This window comes from Hibiscus syriacus, unplaced genomic scaffold (assembly GCF_006381635.1).
Source record: "Hibiscus syriacus cultivar Baekdansim isolate YM2019G1 unplaced genomic scaffold, ASM638163v2 tig00110634_pilon, whole genome shotgun sequence".
Classification (NCBI taxonomy): Eukaryota; Viridiplantae; Streptophyta; class Magnoliopsida; order Malvales; family Malvaceae; genus Hibiscus; species Hibiscus syriacus.
In genome coordinates this window covers 536046-555417 of record NW_024062807.1, presented here as the reverse complement: position 1 = coordinate 555417, position 19372 = coordinate 536046, and the positions used below count along the sequence as shown (strand labels likewise).

The 19372-nt window shown below is 38.5% G+C and overlaps 4 protein-coding genes across 6 annotated transcripts; 2 read left to right on the top strand and 2 right to left on the bottom strand.

Moving 5' to 3' along the window:
• The first annotated feature begins 990 nt into the window (after positions 1-990).
• On the top strand, positions 991-4189 carry LOC120136613. The gene is made up of 7 exons (XM_039152589.1): positions 991-1014; positions 1141-1221; positions 1771-1774; positions 2182-2717; positions 2814-3033; positions 3127-3203; positions 3821-4189. Exons 1-7 carry the CDS (start codon positions 991-993, stop codon positions 4187-4189), a joined length of 1311 nt encoding a protein of 436 aa, XP_039008520.1.
• A 172-nt stretch (positions 4190-4361) lies between these two features.
• On the bottom strand, positions 4362-5986 carry LOC120136648 (nucleolar protein 8-like). Of its 3 annotated transcripts, none has more exons than XR_005517361.1 (3): positions 5745-5986; positions 5445-5669; positions 4362-4787 (listed from the first exon to the last, which is right to left on the bottom strand). XR_005517361.1 is itself a non-coding variant. In XM_039152615.1 (3 exons), exons 2-3 carry the CDS (start codon positions 5510-5512, stop codon positions 4425-4427), a joined length of 423 nt encoding a protein of 140 aa, XP_039008546.1. In that variant the 5' UTR covers positions 5513-5669; positions 5745-5986; the 3' UTR covers positions 4364-4424. The 3 variants fall into 3 exon arrangements, 2 of the variants coding, with proteins under 2 accessions (XP_039008546.1, XP_039008547.1); XM_039152615.1 differs by having other exon boundaries at positions 4364-4779; XM_039152616.1 differs by lacking the exon at positions 4362-4787 and having other exon boundaries at positions 5345-5669.
• Positions 5987-6765: 779 nt separating this feature from the next.
• LOC120136612 lies at positions 6766-17483 on the bottom strand. Its single transcript, XM_039152588.1, has 20 exons — positions 17203-17483; positions 17069-17108; positions 16711-16953; positions 16354-16453; positions 16155-16229; positions 14438-14539; positions 14198-14314; positions 13984-14099; positions 13812-13911; positions 13174-13532; positions 12505-12835; positions 11930-12117; positions 11315-11533; positions 10778-10964; positions 10020-10252; positions 9855-9947; positions 9667-9768; positions 8952-9309; positions 8684-8821; positions 6766-8601 (listed from the first exon to the last, which is right to left on the bottom strand). Exons 1-20 carry the CDS (start codon positions 17414-17416, stop codon positions 6766-6768), a joined length of 5151 nt encoding a protein of 1716 aa, XP_039008519.1. The 5' UTR covers positions 17417-17483.
• A 344-nt stretch (positions 17484-17827) lies between these two features.
• Positions 17828-18949, top strand: LOC120136611. The gene is made up of 2 exons (XM_039152586.1): positions 17828-17963; positions 18078-18949. The coding sequence occupies exons 1-2, from the start codon at positions 17828-17830 to the stop codon at positions 18947-18949; spliced, it is 1008 nt and encodes a 335-aa protein (XP_039008517.1).
• The last annotated feature ends 423 nt before the right edge of the window (positions 18950-19372 follow it).

Below are 19372 nucleotides of genomic sequence, written 5' to 3'. Positions count from 1 at the left end.
TGAGCTCGACTCGAAAACTCTGAAATAGAGCTCGACTTGACTCGAAAACTCGCGAGCTTAAAATTTTTAAACTCGACTCGAACTCGAAATCATGAATTGAAGCTTGTGAGCAGCTCGAAAATACTCGAAATGAAAAAAAAATCTTAAACTTAACAAGATTGAATCGTGTATATAGTAGAGGTGTAAACGTGCCGAGTTGAGCTCGAGTATTGCTGAGCTCGACTCGAAAACTCTGAAATGAAGCTCGACTTGACTCGAAAACTCGCGAGTTTAAAATTTTTAAGCTCGACTCGAACTCGAAATCCTGAATTGAAGCTTGTGAGCAGCTCGAAGATGCTCGAAATGAAAAAATTCTTAAACTTAACAAGATTGAATTCTCAAAATCAAACTCGAACCTTAAATACATAAAAGCCTTATTGTATTTTTTTAAAAATCAACACATAAATATTAATATTATTAATAATTTATTTTTAAAAAAATAAAATCTTAATATATATTATATTTTCGAGCTGCTCACGAGCTTTTCGAGTTGAGTATCAAGTAGCTCGTTTCGACTCGTTAAGAATTCGAGTAGAGCTCGAGTTCGAGTCGAGTCCATTCGATCCGAGTATTTATTGAGCCTTGACCGAGGCAGATCGCGAGAGTTAATCTCGAGTAGCTCGCGATCTGTCTCGTCTCATTTACAATCCTAGTCTATAGCATTTATTATAGTGTTTTGGAATTCGTACGTGACGAATTTTAATAAAATATATATTTTTTGTTGAAACTCGTCATGCCTACATGAGTAATAAATACTATAAATCCCAAAATATATTTGAAGGTGTATTAGTTCGCTAACTAATTATTCCGCTGTATTATTTGCCTGGTTTCGCTGCCCTAAACCTAGCCTTGGGGGAGTAATATTATTTTCCATATTACATCCCATAGTTACGCGTGAGGCATTGGTACTTTTTGTACCATAAGTTACTAAACAAATGTGATCTACCGGTGATGAGATGGTGCTTGCCTGCAATTGTACCACTTAAATTGAATCTTCGATTAGGGGAAGGAATGTAGTGCACTTCATAATCAGTGTTGATTTTCTATATGATTTATATTTGCTAATATGTTTACTCAAATGGGTTTGGTTACTTGTACCAGGTTGATCAAGATTATGAGTACATGGATGAAGAAACTATCCCATCGCCACGAGGGGTAGATGCACCAAGTCCCTGGGGTCAAGTGCGTCCCCATTATCTAGAGAAAAAACTTGAATTTAATTTAATATGTTAAGGAAAAATAGAAAAAATAATATTTTTTGTATAATCAGAAAAGAATATTAAAATTTCGGACCCGTTCTTAAATTTTTGGATCCACGGCTGATGACCAAATACCTTTGAATGATTCAATCTCGCCATTCTCGTCTTATGAGTCACTGTCACCTCCGGCATTGCTCCAATTTTCTACCTTTTTTTATTAAAACATCGTCAATGGCCGCTTATTATTTGTATTGTAAGGAGAATCCCAATCAAAAGCTTCTGAATCTTCACCCCCTTTGGCCTTTAGAATCCCAGCCTACTCTAAATAATTGATTATATAATACAATCAAGACAACCCACAAACTATTTGTGAAAATTCCTGGGAAACTTCATTTCCAATGCTTCCTATCCACACCGATGAAATCAGCAGCCGTGTGCAGCTGCACCAGCTTCTTATTTCTTTATTCTAATCAACCAATCACCACATTCATCATTGTTTTATATGTATGTATGTATGTATGTATGTATGCAGGCATGTATGTGTAAACGTTGTGTATATATATATATTATTGCCCCCTAAACACCACACTCACCAAAGCCTGTATATGCAGCAACCTTATCCTGAACCCCATAGCAGAAGCTGAGGAATCTGTGTGTTTTCTCCCTGAAATTAAGCTTTCAACTTCAAAGGTATTATTTCCTCTCTTCATATATTTAACTTATGTTACTTGATTTTCATGTTTGACACTTGGATATGGAGATATGACCTCCGGTATACTTCAAATATAAAGAAAAACTTCGAAAAATCCAGCCATACATGTGTCGGATGCATACCTCTGTCCGACGCTTGTAAGAGTTTGACAGTTTACAAGTCCTAGGAATCTATGAACAACATGTCACTTTTCTGCAAATTCAAGTCCTTGTATTTTTTTTTTGTTTGCAGCAATGCAAGCTAGTTACTATGGATCCTATTTTACTGACAAGTTCCCCACCTGTGAGCCAATGGGGCTTTATTCAGCATATGGAAACTCACCAACTCCTTATGTTCCTCAATACCAACAACCAGAAGCACCTGCACCACCACCACCACGTGCATCGATGTCCCTCCCCCATGCTGTTCCTTGGATTTCTTGTGACACAAGTCATAAGACAGGTAGGTTTGATACTGGTTCAAACCCGTCGATGTTATTAAGTTCAGATACCGGAAACCGCAATGGAAACCGAAGATATTGTCAAAAAGTTTCAACTAGTGGTCAACTCGTTCATTCGGAGACTGCTCTCGACTGCTCATCTCTTTCGAGGGAAATAGATGATTTCATTGCCTTTGGTCATGTCCCAGCACCAAATCCTGGTGGTAGTCCCCAAGGCTCAGTGTATGCACAGCAGAGTTTGACATTGAAAGAGCAGCTGCAACTTCAATATTTATCAAAAGAGCTCGAGATCGATGAAAATGAAACTGAAAATCTTGGCCTTGATCAGGTGAATATATATGTATTCTAGCATGTTGCATTGATTTCTCACATATAGATCAATTATCATGTGCTTGTTCGAAATTTGACTTCCAATCTTCATTAGGAGACACATGGAGCTGCACAAGCTTCTTCAGTTCCAGAGATTCATCAGTTGGGATGTAAAAGAAAGCTTCTTTCTTCAGCTGTTAATATGGATAGTTGTAATACGCATTCAATGAATCAACATCCCAGTGTCGTAGCTGCAAATAAACAAAGAATAAGGTGGATACCTGAGCTCCATGAACTTTTCTTATATGCAGTGGATCAACTTGGTGGCTCTGAAAGTGAGATTAAACAGTCTTTCGATTGATCATCACGAGAAAGCTCGGTCTGTTCTTTTTTTTTAAAACCTAACAAATTTTGCTACTAAATCACAGGTGCCACACCAAAGAATATTTTGAATCTCATGAACGTTGAGGGTTTGAATATCTACCATGTCAAGAGCCATTTGCAGGTAATTTTGAGGTATATTCGATGGGATCTTCGTGAAAGCGAGTATATATTTTCATATATATGAGTTGATCATATATGACTCTTCCGTTTGTATTTTACTTGCAGAAGTATTGACTCGCCAAGGATGTTACAGCGCTAAAGCACAGTAAACACCAAACTTCTCTACGAAGAAAAGTTTAAGTTCTGATCACGGTTACTCTAGAGTAACCTGCACTAACCGATTTTACACTTGTTAGATAAAAGTTCCAAAGTTGAAGAAAAGAAGGCTACTATAATCCAAAGTGATGACAATATAGAAAGGTGATACAAATTCAACCTTACCTGTTTCGAGTCGTTGATTCATGCACAGATTAAGCACTGATCATCTTTCCATGGCATATATAGAGATACGAGCGGTAACATTCAAGTGGTAGAGACTTTGCAAATGCAAGTTCAAGTCCAAAAGCTGTTGTATGAGCAGCTAAGGGTGCGTGAACGTTACGTTAACTGTTGCATTCGACTTTGATAGTCGGCTCCGAGTCTCTTTTTTTAAGTATTTATGTCCAATATTCTTGTTCGACCTACTCCCTAAAAGCATCAGACATACACATTTGACCTATGCTTTTTGGGGTTTTATAGGTGCAAAGGGAGCTTCAGCTGCAAATAGAGCTTCAAGGACAGCTTTTGAAAAAGCTTATGGGTGAAGGTCTTAAATCTGAATCAGCTTCAGCTAATAAGAAAACATCCCCAAATGAAAAACATATTTTGCATTCACCAGACACTGTCAGCCTTTTCCAGAAATCCGGGTCAGCGAAGTCCATTACCGACTGTTCTTCAACTTGTTCACCAAAGCACGATTGCTCTCAAACTACTGAGTCCGAACAATGTCGAAAGCAGCATAGAGGAGAAAGCAGCATAGAGGAGAAAGCAGCACAAAACCAACATCCGAAACAAAGTAGGAGTTTAAATACTTGTTTTCATTCTGCTAGAACTATTTGTCATGATTGAGAAAGGTTCAATTTTTGTTGAGGTTAATGGCAGACTATTCCGCCAAATATTTCTGTCAATAAATAACTGAAGAATCGAAAGAAAACCAACATATGGTTTCATTGATAAGTAAAAAGCATACCAAAAGTTTCATATGGTTATTCAACTGCAACTGTATGTATACCAATGAAACACAATATCGATCAATAACAACAATTTCACAAGGACGCTCGGGTGCTACTACATCAAACCACCTTTAGTTTTTTTTCTTGCGTGACCCTTTCAGGGAGGCCTTGGTTTTAGCCCACTCCTTCAATGAAGCAGAGCTTCTCATAAATGAACAACTTTCCCCTGTGCTAGTATCTACACCGAAACCTTTGTCTGGTTCGGAGTTGCTTAAATTCTCAACTGCCCGAACAGAAGCATCCTTATCGGCATCGATGGTTTCATGATTGCTTTTCAGAATACTCTCAATAGAGTCTCTTTCTTTTCCGACACCTGAAGCAGTATATTCCTCCTTTATGTTGCTATGATTTCTGGCAGATGACTGCAGCGCATCCTCGCCAACGGGCTTTGCAACCTCTTGTAATGCAGTAGTGCCTGGCAAATTTCTGAGATGCTAAAAGAATTGATCCTATTACTTACCAGTTGAATCCAAGAGGCATCGATATTACTCAAATTTGGACGTCAGTGTTCGATATATATATATATATCCGAAATGGGTATCAAGTAAGTTCAATCTTTATAAATTATTTTATACATTTAGAGGGTCACTCATGTCCGAAAATGTGTTCACAGTCTGGTTCTTTAACCAATAGATTTCAGCAGGGGTCAACAAAACTCAAATTAAATTGAAAAAATTGAATCTTTTGACTCGAAAAAATCGAATCTTTAGACTTGACTCAATGTTAAAAAACTCGACTCGAATTGTAATTTCGTAAACTTGACTCGAAAAAATTTCAAATAAAATTTTTTAGATATAAAATAAGATTCAGATAACTCAAAATTTTTAACAATTAGAGAATTGATTTTCAAATTCGAGTCGAGTCTCCAAACTTTGCATGATATATGTATAATGTCCGTGAAAAATATGAAAACATATAATATGTATATAGAATAAAACCAAACCCTAATTTCATAAACTCAACCATAAAATTCCACAATCGAACTAACTCGAAAATTTTAACCCCCACTCAATTGATCAAATGCTCACCCCTAGATATCAGAAAGCAATTTGCAATACAAGATTGAAATTTAAACGAAGAGGAAATCTAACCTTTGATAATCTAGGAAAGAAGATCCGAAGCTGGTTGTTTTGGGAACCATGAACCTTGTTTTTCCCATTGGAGCTATCTGAAGAAGATTTCTTGGCTTGACGGCTTCCTTATTCAGCTTCAGCTTCAGATTGTGTCTCCTCCCATTCCCGTTTCAGGCGAGCAAGAAAGTGCTCTTTGGCCTTTTCGAGCTTCAGCTTGCCGCCTTTCCAAGCGCACCCTTTATACTGTATAAATCGCACAAAAAAATCAAATCATAAACTTCTGAATCAGTAACCTAGAAGTTTAAGAAGATTTCTCACCATGCTAAAATGCTTGGAGATTGAATGGGAAGAAGACGGGAGTATGTCGACGTATGCGAAACTCCGGCTTTTGGTCCTTACGATGTCCATTCCTTCCACCGTGCCCACGGCGGAGAATATCTTCCGCAGATCATCGCTGCTGACGCTCTGTCCCAAACCTCCCACATGTATTCTTGTTCTAGTCGTGGCTGCCGGAGCTGCCAACATTGCCGTCTTTGTTATTCTAGTTCATAATTTCGCTACCAAAGAACATATTTTTGGGTATTTCAGGGCTTATGGGCCTCAAACCTATTAAATTTGGGCTTTGCAACTAAAATATAAAAAAGGGTTGATAATGAAATTAATTTAATTATTTATGTTAAAATTAAAATTTAATTATCAAAAAATCAAGTGTTGATTTTTTAAATTTTAATTAATATAATAAAATTATTTAATATGTTATTAAAATTTAGTTGTTGAAAATAATTTTTATCAAACAAAAATAATGATAACATACATTAGAAACAATCAAACTATGTAAAAGTGTTTTTATGATCATCAACCTCTTAGAGAAAAATGACTATTTTGATAAACGTTTGGGGGTTAATTTTGGTATTATGCCAACAAAGAAAGCCAAACAACTATAAGATAGCATTCTCATTTTGCATGCTCTACACTTGATATGCATTCTTAGTAAAATTTCAAAAACATGCAAGTCATATTAAGTTCGATAAATGCTCGACCGAGGTATCGACACGATTCTCCTATATATAATACCAACTAAACTACTCATGTGGACAACTTTTGAGTGAAAAAAACTAAATCAAGAACAAATATAATCTTTGGTTACAACTTTAGGACAAGCCAAGTTGAAGTCCAGATAAATCAAATATATACATATAGATGCCTAGACAAAAAATGGTTCATGATATTTTTTTCTTTCAATCTGGTTCGGGATCACAGCAGTTCATATGAAAGATGAAATCAAATTAAAGTTCTTTGGAATTGGATGAATTAGTATATTACTCATTATGTGCCAGTCTCAAGAGAATCGAGGAAGTGGTTCAGTTTCTGGGACTGTAGTTGGAACACTTGTTTCTTGGTTACCTGGTGTTACAGTTGGTACCTCTGATAACGGTTTATCCGACATAGTCGCATCTGGTGTTGGTTTATCGCTGGCAGATGTAGCCGGATTGCTTTCTACCGAAGCAATCATATGTTGGTTTCTCCCTGATGTGGTATTAGGAACTTTATCACCTGAAGCAGGTTCACTTGCTTTTGATATAGGTGGTGGTGCTCCTATTAGTGTTCCTGGTATTGCAGTAGATGTATCAAGAGGTGTTGTTGTGATTGATTTGCCTGTTGTTGCAGCCGTTGCACCAGGATGTGGTGATCCTATAGGTTTGCTTGATGCTGCAGCCGGTGCATCAGGAGATGGTGCTCCTATTAGTGTGCCTGATGTTGCAGCCGGTGCACCGGGAGATGGTGCTCTTATTGGTGTGCCTGATGTTGCAGTACGTGCACCGGGAGATGATGCTCCTATAGGCATTCCTGGTGCTGCAGCTGGTGCATTGAGAGGTGATGCTCCTATTCGCATGCCTGGTGCAGCAGAAGGTGGAGCTTCTATTGACTTGTCTTGTTTTGCAGTTGGTGCACCGACAGGTCGGGCTCCTATTGGATTGCTTGATGTGGCATCCAGTGCATGGGGAGCTGGTGCTGTTGTTTGCGGTGCTCCTATTGTCTTGCCTGACATAGCATCTAGTATATCAGGAGGCGGTGCGCTAGTTTGTGTGCCTGGTGTTGCACCTGGAGGTGGTGTTCTTATTGGCTTTCCTGGTGTAGCATTTAGTGTTGTGGGAGGTGGTGCTTCTGTTTGCATGCTTGGTGTTGCAGCTGGAGGTAGTGCTCCTATTGGCTTTCCGGGTGTAGGATCTGGTGCATCGGGAGGTTTTACTTCTCTTGGCATACCTTGTGTTGCAGCTGAAGGTGGCACTCCTTTTGAAGTCCTTGATGTTACAACTGATGCATCAGGAAGTGGAGATCCTATTGAGGTTTCTGGTGTTGCAGCTGGTGTACCGGGAGGTAGTGCTTCTATTGGCATGTCTGGTTTTGCAATTGGTTCATCAGGCGTTGGTGCTCCTGTTGATGTGTCTGGCGTTCCATACGGTGCACCAAGAGACGGTGTTCTTAATGGCGTTCCTGGTGTTTCAGCTTGTGTGTCGGATGGTGGTGTTCCTCTTATTGTAACTGGTGTTGCAGCTGTTGCCCTAGGATGTGGTGCTCCAATTGCCGTGCCTTTTTTTGAAGTTGATGCATCAGGAGATGGTTCTCCTATTGGCATACCTGGTGTTGCAGCTGATGTACCAGGTGGTGGTTCTATTGGCATGCTTGTTGTTGCAGCTAGTGCCCCAGAAGTTGGTGTGGCAGGTTCTGCTCCTGTCGGTGTGTTTGGCGTAGCAGCTGGTGCACCAGGAGCTGGTGTTGCATCTGGTTTACCGGGAGGTGGTGGTTCTATTGGTGTGCCTGGTGGTGCAGCTGATGTACTGGGAGGTACTGCACCTATTGGTGCTCCAATCGGTCCACCAGGTTGTGGTCCTTCTATCGCCAATGGTTTGTAGGATTGTTGCTGGGAAGTATGTGCTGTAGAATGAGTTTTCTTAATAACAATTGAAGAAGAGAGTACTGACATCCCAGGAGGAAAGATTTCAATGGGTGGTTTTTTCGGCGCTTCTGACAAACTCGAAAGTTTCGAGTCTTCAAGAGAAGCCAAAAATGCAGCAGTAGCATCAGTAGTTGCCGTCGGAATACGATCAACCTCCTTTTGTAATACTTTGTTCCAAGACCCAACCAAGTTCTTTAAAGTCGATCGCCCATGAGCCTGCAACAAATTTTAAACCGGCCGGAATTCAAGAAAATATTTTTTGATGAACAACAAACTGTCAATATGAACCAAGTCATACATGTGCATGCAAAACGGCCTCTGCAAGCATCCCAGTATCCTGCCATGCCTTCTCCATATGAGCATTGTCTCCCAACAATGCAGCTGCAAATGCCGCTTCCCGACCCAATCCAAGGGATATCAAGTTATTTGCTAAACCCTGCAATCACATAGAATTTCCTTTACAATTCAATAATCAAATCAAGAATGTCAAGTACAAATATGATAATTTTATCACCCCAGAATAATATGGTAAAATAAATATTCTCAATAAAATAGCACCAACGTACACTAAGGCGTGTCAACTCTCCATGATTTGCGAGGCGAAGAGCAAGTCCTCTTAAATCTTGACTCGGTAAAGCTCCTTTCACTGAACCTGCAGTGGCTAACCTTTTAAGAGCTTCACGAGCAATGTCGACCTGAGCAGTAGCATCGGCTGCATCGATAAGGTCCATAAACTCCTTGGCGAATTTTACGATTCCTTGAACAGACTCAACCAAATTTTCCTTATTAGCAGTCAGATTAAGGATATCTTTCATATCAAGCCCTGGATTATCCTGTCCTATATCCCTGCTGTTGCTCATTTTAAGAAGACACTGAAGAGCTCTTTTTAAATCATTACTCTTCATGGCTAAATCAAACTCCAACCTATAAACATGGAATACCGATGAAATCGAAGAAATATCGATCAAACTGCAATGTAAGAATAACATATGGTTCTTGCTGTACTGTAATCAACACAAACACGGACAAAAGTGTATTATACTTATATAGAGTGATTCATCCATGTAAACTCGAACAGTTATAGTTGTTCAAGCATCGACTTTCTTCCCTACTTTCTTGAGCAGACAGCTGCATGCAAAAGGTAGCGAATACGAAAGCAATCGAGAATGCAAAGGCATGTGTGTATGTGTAAGAGAGTGATAGATCTTAGCATTGAAAAAATTGTGAAAAAATAGCACCGTAACCATAAAAGAAACCGAAAACAAAACTGGTAAGGCAAACCTCTTAGATATGCCAGGTAAATGAAGTGCTTCAGTGGCATAGCCCATTCCAAGCAAAAATTGAGCTAAATCATCATGATGTTCCCTGGCAAGCCAAATTGCCCTGCAAAGGAAAATAATGAGATTGCACAAAATTTCTGATTAGAAATAGAAAAGATATATATATATATTTTTATTGTGTATGTATACCATTTCACTGCACTAACGGCATCTCCATAAGCTGCGAGACACCGGCAACGAATGCCTGGATGACTTAGGGACAAAGCATGCACAGTCATGTACCTATAAAGGAATAGTAGAGTGATTAATTATTTAGCAAGACATTGCATATCTCAGAGTTGCAAAACATGCTACCTATCAATGAGCCAGAGAACTCCATCTCTGACACCAACCACAATTAATGGTCCGACTGGTCGCTTTTGCTCGGTTGGAAAACGAGTAACGGCTACTGTGACCCCCCCACCACCAACAGCTATCTCATTAACCTTTTTTTGTTCTATGACATCCCCCAAAACGTTAAGTTGCTTTGGAGATGACAAGAAAGCTGGCACAGAAGGAGCATGCTGAAAAGAAGCTAATCGAACCACCTGACAAGTAGACACGTTGATACAAGATAGAGAACCTTAATCAAACTGTATACGATAAGGCATACCACACTGAATCATCCAATATCTTGGTCCCATAAGAGATTAGTAATTACAGCAAAAAGAAGCCAACTGAGTGCTAGCTATTAGAGTGCATTTCTGTTCATCACTTCCATGTTCAACAAAAGTTGTACGTCAATAACAATATTTAATTTTGTATTTACTTCAATAGATATTTTCTTTTGCAACAAAGAATAGCTATAAATAACTTTTTAATAAAAAAAAAAGAAACCAAAGGACAATTTAAGTCAAGCATACTTCTCTGCACCTTTTGCCTTGAAAGAATTCACCTAGGCGCAAAAATCACGTGCCTGACAAAAGGTGCCTTGTCTGAAGGGGAAAAGCCACTTTGCTTATTTATGTTGTGCCGTAGTGCCTCGGCAACATTGACAGGAAGTGCACAAAGCACACCCTACACTAATGACAACCAACAGAAAATTTATAAACGAGTTATATAAGAATTCTGACCTGTAACATGGGTGGTCTCAACGTTATTTTTTCATCTTTAGCAGTTTGGGGACCGTCTACAGAGATTAGAGCCAACTCTCCATGAGCCGCGACTGCTCTTGCTTGTGCCTCTTTTAGTTTCATCTCCTCTTTTCTCTTTCTTGTTTCTATGTCAATAGGTGCAACTCCAGCATCCACAAAAACACATCTGAAAAATGCAGCATATTAGATATGCACTGCAGAACTACTACTCTGGCTGTACAGCATTCCAGAAACCCGGGAAAACGGGGATTAGGGGCATCCATTTCATTATATTGCTTAAAGAATTAATTAAAGGAATAATTATTCAACAAAGCAATGTAAATCTCAACTGAGATAAGTAAAGTTCCGTAAACGTAATCTCCTTTAATGATTTCCATTTCAAATAGTCTATAACCAGCATAAAGCATTTTTCAATAGAAAAACGCATTACAAAAATGAGGAAAATAAAGAAGCGAAGAAAACCAAGAATTCCAACTTAGTATAAATAAAAATTCTGAAGAAGTAACTATATCTTACTCAATTGTAGTTGGTGTAGCCACAAACAATTGTCTCCTTTGCCAAACTGCTCCAGTGGCATAAGCAATTGCAACATCTCCAAGGTATCTGAACTGGGGCCGCAATGTACAGATGACAATATAATGCTGATAAGCAAGAGCACAGTACTCAACGGTTTGGTCCCATGCAGTCCACTGTGGCTGAGTGAGAAGATTACCAACTGGTTGAAAAGTTTCCCAACTGCATATTATCACTTCAATCAACTATTATGTTATATGTTATCTTTGTCTTCTTATAGTCAAATTAAAAAATGCAAAAAAAAAAAATACAGTGGATATTAGGCAACATAAACAATATTTCAACTTTCAACCTTAAGCACATCAATCATGTCAATTTATGGAGGAAAATATCTTAAAGTTTTAGCCATTTTTTGAAGCAAACCTAATCCGTCTTGAACCTCCTAGATGTGAGTTTGAATCCTAAAAAAGAAGTATGCTACCTGGTCTTCAACTAGGTTCACAGAACAGTAACATGATTTTTTTCAACCCCAACTATTTAACACTGGGAGTAAGCTAAATCTTGATGTAACAGGTTGCCTTTTTAGGCAATATTCTTATTGGTGTCAATTATTTGCACCTGAAAAACTGAAAGTTTTGCGGCACTGCCTTAGCATGAGATCTCTGAGAAGAAAATCCATCATCATAAGAACCACTACTTCCATATCCTGACGATAGCATAGAGTGAATTGTTGAAGAACCAGAGGTAACTGTACGAGATATTCGATAGGCAATACCAAATAGTGCCCCTCCATACAGGCCAGTGACCTGGTAGAGAAATTTACAAGTTACAAGAGGAGTCTAACCGTGTGAAGTTCAGCAAAAATGGAGGGTACCGAGAAACACATCCAAATCTAACAATATGAAATCCTATCAGTACTATTTAATGCTGGAGCCTGGAAGTATAATTCTTTCAGCAAATCTTTGAAAATTCTGAAAATAGTTGGCAGCGGCGAGAAATATCATCTATCCAGTATTTCTCCCCTCATTAAAAGAAAACAAAATAATTTTGTTGAAAGAAACATAATGTGTAAGAATGCACATCTCGGCAAATCATCTCTCATATTTGAAATTTTGAAGAGCTGAAGAATCCCAATTGAATCTGCTTCAACCGAAATGAACAAACAGATGAATTAAGCAAGGAGATTAAGATACCGGTTCACTGCGGGTACCTATGGACCTCCTTAACAAGTTCGATGTCCCATCATCCAGCAAAATGCGAACTTGAACATTAGCAGAAGCAGAGTTAGCTGCTGCTGCTGCCTGAGCTGCTGCTGCTGCAGCAGCTGCTTCTTTAGCTTTTCTTGATGAACTTCCCTTGTGAATAATGGGCGTTCTCATAGGTACTGTGGACTCTAATATAGCAAATCTGTCAGAGCATGTATCCCAAGCCAGAAGCTTCGCACTTCCTGAATCAACAATGGACCAACCGCTGACCTTGTAGATTGAGAAATAAAGAATATCAGGCCACACAACTGCAACATACCTGCACAGAAGTTCATAAGTAAGATTGTAAGGATGAAGCCTCAATTTAAAGTAGAAAAGTTCAAGGACAACATATTCCAGCTGAAATTTCTTCCACACTCTTTAACCTGACTGGTACAAGAGCATAGTGTTCTTTTGTTTTCTTTTTTCTTCTAGTCTGAGAGGAAAGAAAAAGAGGAACTAACTATTCAAAAATTGCAGATGAAATAGCATGTAAACAGAGAAAATTTTAATGTACGTCCACATCCAAAAAATCATCTACTACCCTTATTGTTGAAACAGTCACTGAGTTAAGCAAAAAATCAACAATCAAATCGAAGCAAAAGTAAGAATACTTACTTTCCGGAACCGCTTACTGAAAGAACTGAATATGCATTATGAGGAACAGGAGCATTAATGCGCTTTTTAGTCTGAGTCACACGCAATGGTTCAAATGAATCTCCAGTCAACTTTACTGTATTGGATAAAGAGCTATTATTTCCAAGTGATGGATCTGTCATGTTGGACAGCTGAAAGTTTAACAGACTCAATTCCTTTTCTATAATGCAGACAGCAGAATGGTCTCGACTTTCGGCTGACATTGGGAGAGGAGTAACAGGAGGAAGAGATCCTGGATCGAATTCGCTGACAATAACACCAACATTGGTCCCAGTAGCAACAAGTTGAGGTTTTAATTGATGTGCAACCATGCAATAAACCTACCGTAGAAACTTATAATAGTCAAAACAGATATCTTTAATTGAGCTCTAGTTCAAGCAATTAGAAATTACTCAAAACTCTAGACCATTTTGTTATCTACGAAAAAAATATTCCTTCATAACTCATTAGGTTTCTAATTCATGGCTTCAGTGATATTAACACTCAACTTAGCATTAAGAACATATAACATTAAACTAAAACTACTAATTAAGAAGAAGAAAAAACAACTAAATAGTGGTCCTACTCCTAGGATCAAAACTACAAAAGAAGCTACATACTTTGAGTTTCTTGCTTGTTGCAACTATAAGAGGAGGAATAAGTGAATACAGATCACACAATGGTCTTGTAAGTGCTGAAGTGGCCGGGTGCTCGATAGCCCTGAAAAGAAGCAAGTATGATATATGGATCTATTAATTTGGCACCTTTGAGAAAACCAAAAAGTTAGCATACCATATATACGAATCTTTGACACAAGTTAAAATATCAAGGTTTGGAGCTCTAGGATGACACCAAGACGCCACACTATGACATGCAAGCTTCGGAACAGGTTTAATTCGCCTTAACTCCTGTAGCAGAGAAGTTAACAAGAATGAACTGTGAAAGTTTCGGTTACAGGAAGTGCTAATCAAAACTGTTAAAAACTTTTCAAGTGACTGTATAGAACCTTAAATTTGTTTATATCCCATATAACCAATGTCTTGTCTGCACCGATTGTAATAAGATGTGGACTGCCCCCAATTACTCTATAAAGCTCAATGGCAACAACTCCACCATCATGTGCCTATTTGATATCATAAGAACAAAAAAATTCCCATGGAAGTTACATCTAGAAAATATGCATAAAAGATAGGAACTAAAAGTTCTCAAAGAATACAAAGCAAACAATAATCAAAAAGGGAAGAACCTTCATGCTTTGCTTGGCTACAAGATCTAGTGAACCATGATGACCTTGGTGTTCACCCCAAATCATAAGTGCACCGTCACTGCCACCTGAAACAAGAAGTTCCTGCAATTGAAAGAAAAAATAAACAATAAAAAGATATTTCATAATAATCCAATAACAGCATTATTGCCTAAGGTGGATTTAGAAATTAAGCCGGGGAGCCAAAAATAAATTTAGATGCTTTTTAACTTACATGCACCAAACCGGAGACAAAACAGTAATCCGGACTTTAATGAAAATACTTGGGGCAAAATCCAGTAACACCAAGCAAAATTAACAATATTAGGAGCTAGACTTGGAACAGTCAATCTTACCAATTTTTTTAGCATACTAGGTGCTGATTGTAGACAGCATATTTCTTCCAGGTTTAACCAACTCTAAATCAATTACTTTGGATCCATTTTTTTAATTTGATACTAAGATTCAGGTTTCAGATTCATTAGACTATTGTGTTATTTTTAGTGATGTTCTTGTGTTACTATTATTATCCAAAAAACCATCATGACAGCTGATTTGCAGTGACAACTGACAAGTGAAGAAATTGGTTAACAATGAATGATAAAATGTTGGATTTCCTATTTTAGTGTTTCTAGAAGTGGAATCCTATGTAAACTTTTAGTTAATGTTAAGTTGCAGAGAGTGTTTTTTTTACTTCTTGATATATACTTACTCTATGCTATACCACCTAATGTAAACAGGGATGGAGCCAGAGTCTGAGCCTTAGAGGATAAAATATAATTGTTTGAAAAGTGGGGGACTTCATAGTTAATCCAAAAAAAATATTATATGGTTCAAAGTAAAAAAAAAAATGGCTGGGGGCAAAGGCCTTCACTTACTGAATAGCTATCCCTGAATGTAAACAAGTCATGTAAGAATTCCATACTTATACCAATTTCATGTTGCATCGACACTGGTATGACAGATGGCACCTGAATTTATCAAAACTGGGGTAAAAAAATTACTTGTAATTTTTCATTCATAAATCATCATTCTTTATATTTTCCTTCTTTGACTGTCTTGCGCCGACATTTAATTTAAAGTGAATATACACAATAAAGACATGAAAGATAGGAGTAGCATTAGATTTATGACCAAAAGTGTTAACATCATGATAAGCCTATAAGCACCGATGAACTGAAGGAGTGGAGGCAATCGTCCTCTTGAAAATTTTAAAGTCTAATATATTTTAGATATTTTTTTGTATTTTCCATTGACAATATGTTTTCACCCCTAAAATTTTATAAGTTTGTCCCTCTTAAAATTTTATATATTCATCCCTTAACATAAAATCATATATTCGTCCCTGCCTATATGCAACTTGCACTCATTGTATATGGTCGGGCAAATTTGTTTCTCTTTCACAATAAGGATTTCCGCCAGTGAGGCCTTGACGGAGTTGACAAAAGATGAGGCCCTGGAACCTTGAGGCTTGAGGTTCAAGGTTCGAGTCCCATGTGTGGGTTCTCTAGTTATTTGAGTAAGTTTAAGTTGATTTGACAACAACAACAACAAAATCCTATTCCCATATGCAATGGGGTAAGGATTCAGTTGTTGAGTTACTCATTATTCAGTTTAATGCTTGTAATGATTGATTTCTGATATATATTGGTAGTAAAACAACATCGATTTCCAAAACAAATATACAGGAGCATTGATTTGGCTTTGAAACATAACTCACCTCACCAGAAGAAGCCATGAATGTCATCAGACAAGAAACTGATCCTTTATGACCACCCCAGCATCTTGCTGCAAGCTGCCAAAATAAACTGAATTTAAAACAAAGTAATGAGGATGCCATGCTTAAATCTACTAAAACTTTGAGCTAAAAGGCATAAGCAACATATTAGCTAGATATGTCAAAAAAGTAAACATCGAACCCTCCATGTCATCATTGAAAGGATCCTAATACCACCATCGGATCCACCAAAAACAACAAGAGGACCACCTCCAACAGACAACCAAGGGAGGAACTCCATACTGTCAAAAAAACCCAGATCCAGTTAGTTAATTAACAGTGACGGGTGTAAGATTTTATGCAGAGTGCTTTTAAGAGAGTGAAAACATATTATCAATAGAAAATATGAAGAAAAAATCTCAATAATACAAGAATTTAAAATTTTCAGAGTTAACCGTCCTATCAGACCCCTCGCGGTCCATCTATGTTAATGAATATGGACACAAAGAAAACGATGGAGCTAATATTTACAAAGTGAGCCTGGTGAAAGATAATTCACCAGAGAAGCGATTTGTTGTCGAGCTCTTGCTTGGGTACATCACGGCCACGCATGGTGACCAAGTCCAGAAAGATGGCTTTGTTTTCGCAGCAGATGACGAGAAAATGCTGTCCTTTTATCGATGAAGCCTGAAACTCGGAATCCAATCTATAGGCAGCGGAAGCCGTCTCCACTGCTGCGGAACGGCGACGCCAATGTTGCCAATACCGTACGTCATCATCAAAAAAGGCCACATGCTTAACACTTTTAACGATTCATCAAAACAAAAAAAGGTCGGCGTTTCAGATATCAATTTCAAATTTTCAGATCGAAGAATGAAAATGAAAGCTAAAAATGCACACTATTACTAATCGATTACCTCCCTCCGCGGATGGCCTCCGCGTGTTTCCCTTTGGAGGCTGTTAAAGAAAAATTTCGTCGACTAGAATCAAATCAAACCAAAACCAAACGTGTAAAAAGAAATGAAAATCAAAATAGAAATGGAGTGCGAACCATCGCCCTCAGCAAGCTTCTCCAATTTGGCGCCAACAAGACGTTTGCGGTCGACGCCGCCGGCCTTGAACTCATAAATAATCTGACGATGCTCCCAGTTCCAAACGGAGACATAATCGGAGGCATCGGCGGTTACCAGCCACGGATGCGTCGGGTGCACCGCGATCTTCACAATCTTATCACTGGTCACTCGAAACGCCCTCAGCCGCAGCATTTCCGAATCTAATCCGATCCGATTATAAAACAACTAATCTACTATATTAACTTTCAAGTTCAACCAGCAAATCAGTAATCTCAACTCAAAATTTCGAGTTTGGTCCAGATTTCTAGATCCAATCAGCTCAGTTGAGAATTTTTCATTCTGGTTTCCTATTTTCCCGCGCCATGCTAACGGTTTTTCGTTTTTATTTGACGTTTTACTTTAAACTAAAGAAATACAAACAAATATACATAAATAAATGTATATTTTTTTTTATATAACCATCATTAATGGACTCATTAGTCTAGAACCAAAAAATAATTGATTCATTGATCGAATAATCCAACTTATTTTTTCATTCATAACGTTTAAATTTAAGCCTCAAGTTTTACTTAAATTATCGAGTGTCTCGGCTCTTTGTTTAGTATGAATGTTGGTTTGATGGATTGGAGGAAGCTCTTTGGGAGCACCGCTGAGCAGACCTTGGAGTTTTTCCCCCAAATTGTTCGAGAAGGGTCTCTGATTCCTTCGGTTCAGCCGCCTTCGGAGGTCCTTGAGGCGGGTATCTCGGAGTGGAAATTGTCTCTTGTAGGGTAATTTCTTGGGCTAGCTCCTCCGTTAGCCTCTGTGAAGCGTATTGTGAAAATTTTGTGGAAGGTGGGTCTTGCGGGTTCAGGTGTACAGGTCAGTTTTGCAGGTAGGAATTTGTTTGTTTTCTCATTTTGCTATGAATTTGCTCGTGACTGGGTTTTGGATAATGGGACATGGCATGTTCAGAATAAGTCTTTAATCTTGAGGAAGTGGGAACCTAGTATGAAGCGTTTAGAGTTTGATCTTTCTCGTATTTCTGTATGGGTTCAACTTTACAACATTCCTTTGGAGCTTTACTCACGTACTGGATTAAGCTATATTGCCAGTGCGTTGGGTGTGCCATTGTCTATGGACTCTGTGACTGCGTCCAGGACTAGATTGGAGTATGCAAAAGTTTGTGTTGAAATTGGAGTGAATGATACGATCCCAAAATTTGTAGATGTTGTGTTGCAGGATGGTTTTGCTGTGTCGATTAGGGTTGTAGTCCCCTGGTTACCCCCTTGCTGTCTGAGATGTAATGTTTTTGGGCATAGTGAGAAGGCTTGTCCTGAGCATATGCCCCAACTTGCTGTGATTCAGGTCTGGAGGAAGAAAGGGGATGTTAATTGTCCTGGAATCCCTGCTGTTGATAGTACAGAGGCATTAAAAGTAGCTAATGAACCTACTGGTGAAAGGTTGGAGAGTTGTGGGGCGGACAAGTGTTCTGAAATGCCCGTTGTTGGTGGAATTGAGGTTTTGCAGGAATCTGGTCAACCTGTTAGTAAGGAGCTGGAAAATTGGGTAAATTCTCAGGTGGATGAGTTGGTTGTGGACTTGATTAATGAAGCTAAGGTTGCTAGTGAGGGGTCTGCTAAGCCTGCTACTGTGGATTTCCCTCCTTTGCAAGCTTTGTCTCAGAAAAAGAAGACCAAGAATAAAGCTAAAAAGCAATTGGCTAGCTCTTCTAATCGTTTTTAGGTTTTGATGGCTGCTGCTGGTTTAGAAGGAGGTAGGAAGCCCCGCGTGGCTTCCATGGGTGTTGCTGCCCTCTTAAATGAGATGAAGCATAAGAAGAAGGACCTTATTGATAAGTCAGTGGGTACTGTTGTTGGAGCTGTTGGGGGGGAGGCTAATCCAGCTCAATGATTATATGTTTCTGGAATATTAGGGGCTTCAATAATCCCCTGAAACAAAAGCAAGTTTTTGCTAGAATGGGTAAACTCAATGTAGATATTATCTGCCTTATGGAAACTCGAGTGAGGATTGTTAATGTGTGCAAGTTGGTTGATTGTTATTCCTTGGATTGTAATTGTTTCACAAATCACGAGTGTTCTGACAACGGTAGACTGTGGATTTTCTGGAGGAAATATCTTTCTTGAAAGTTTTTGATCAGTCTTTATC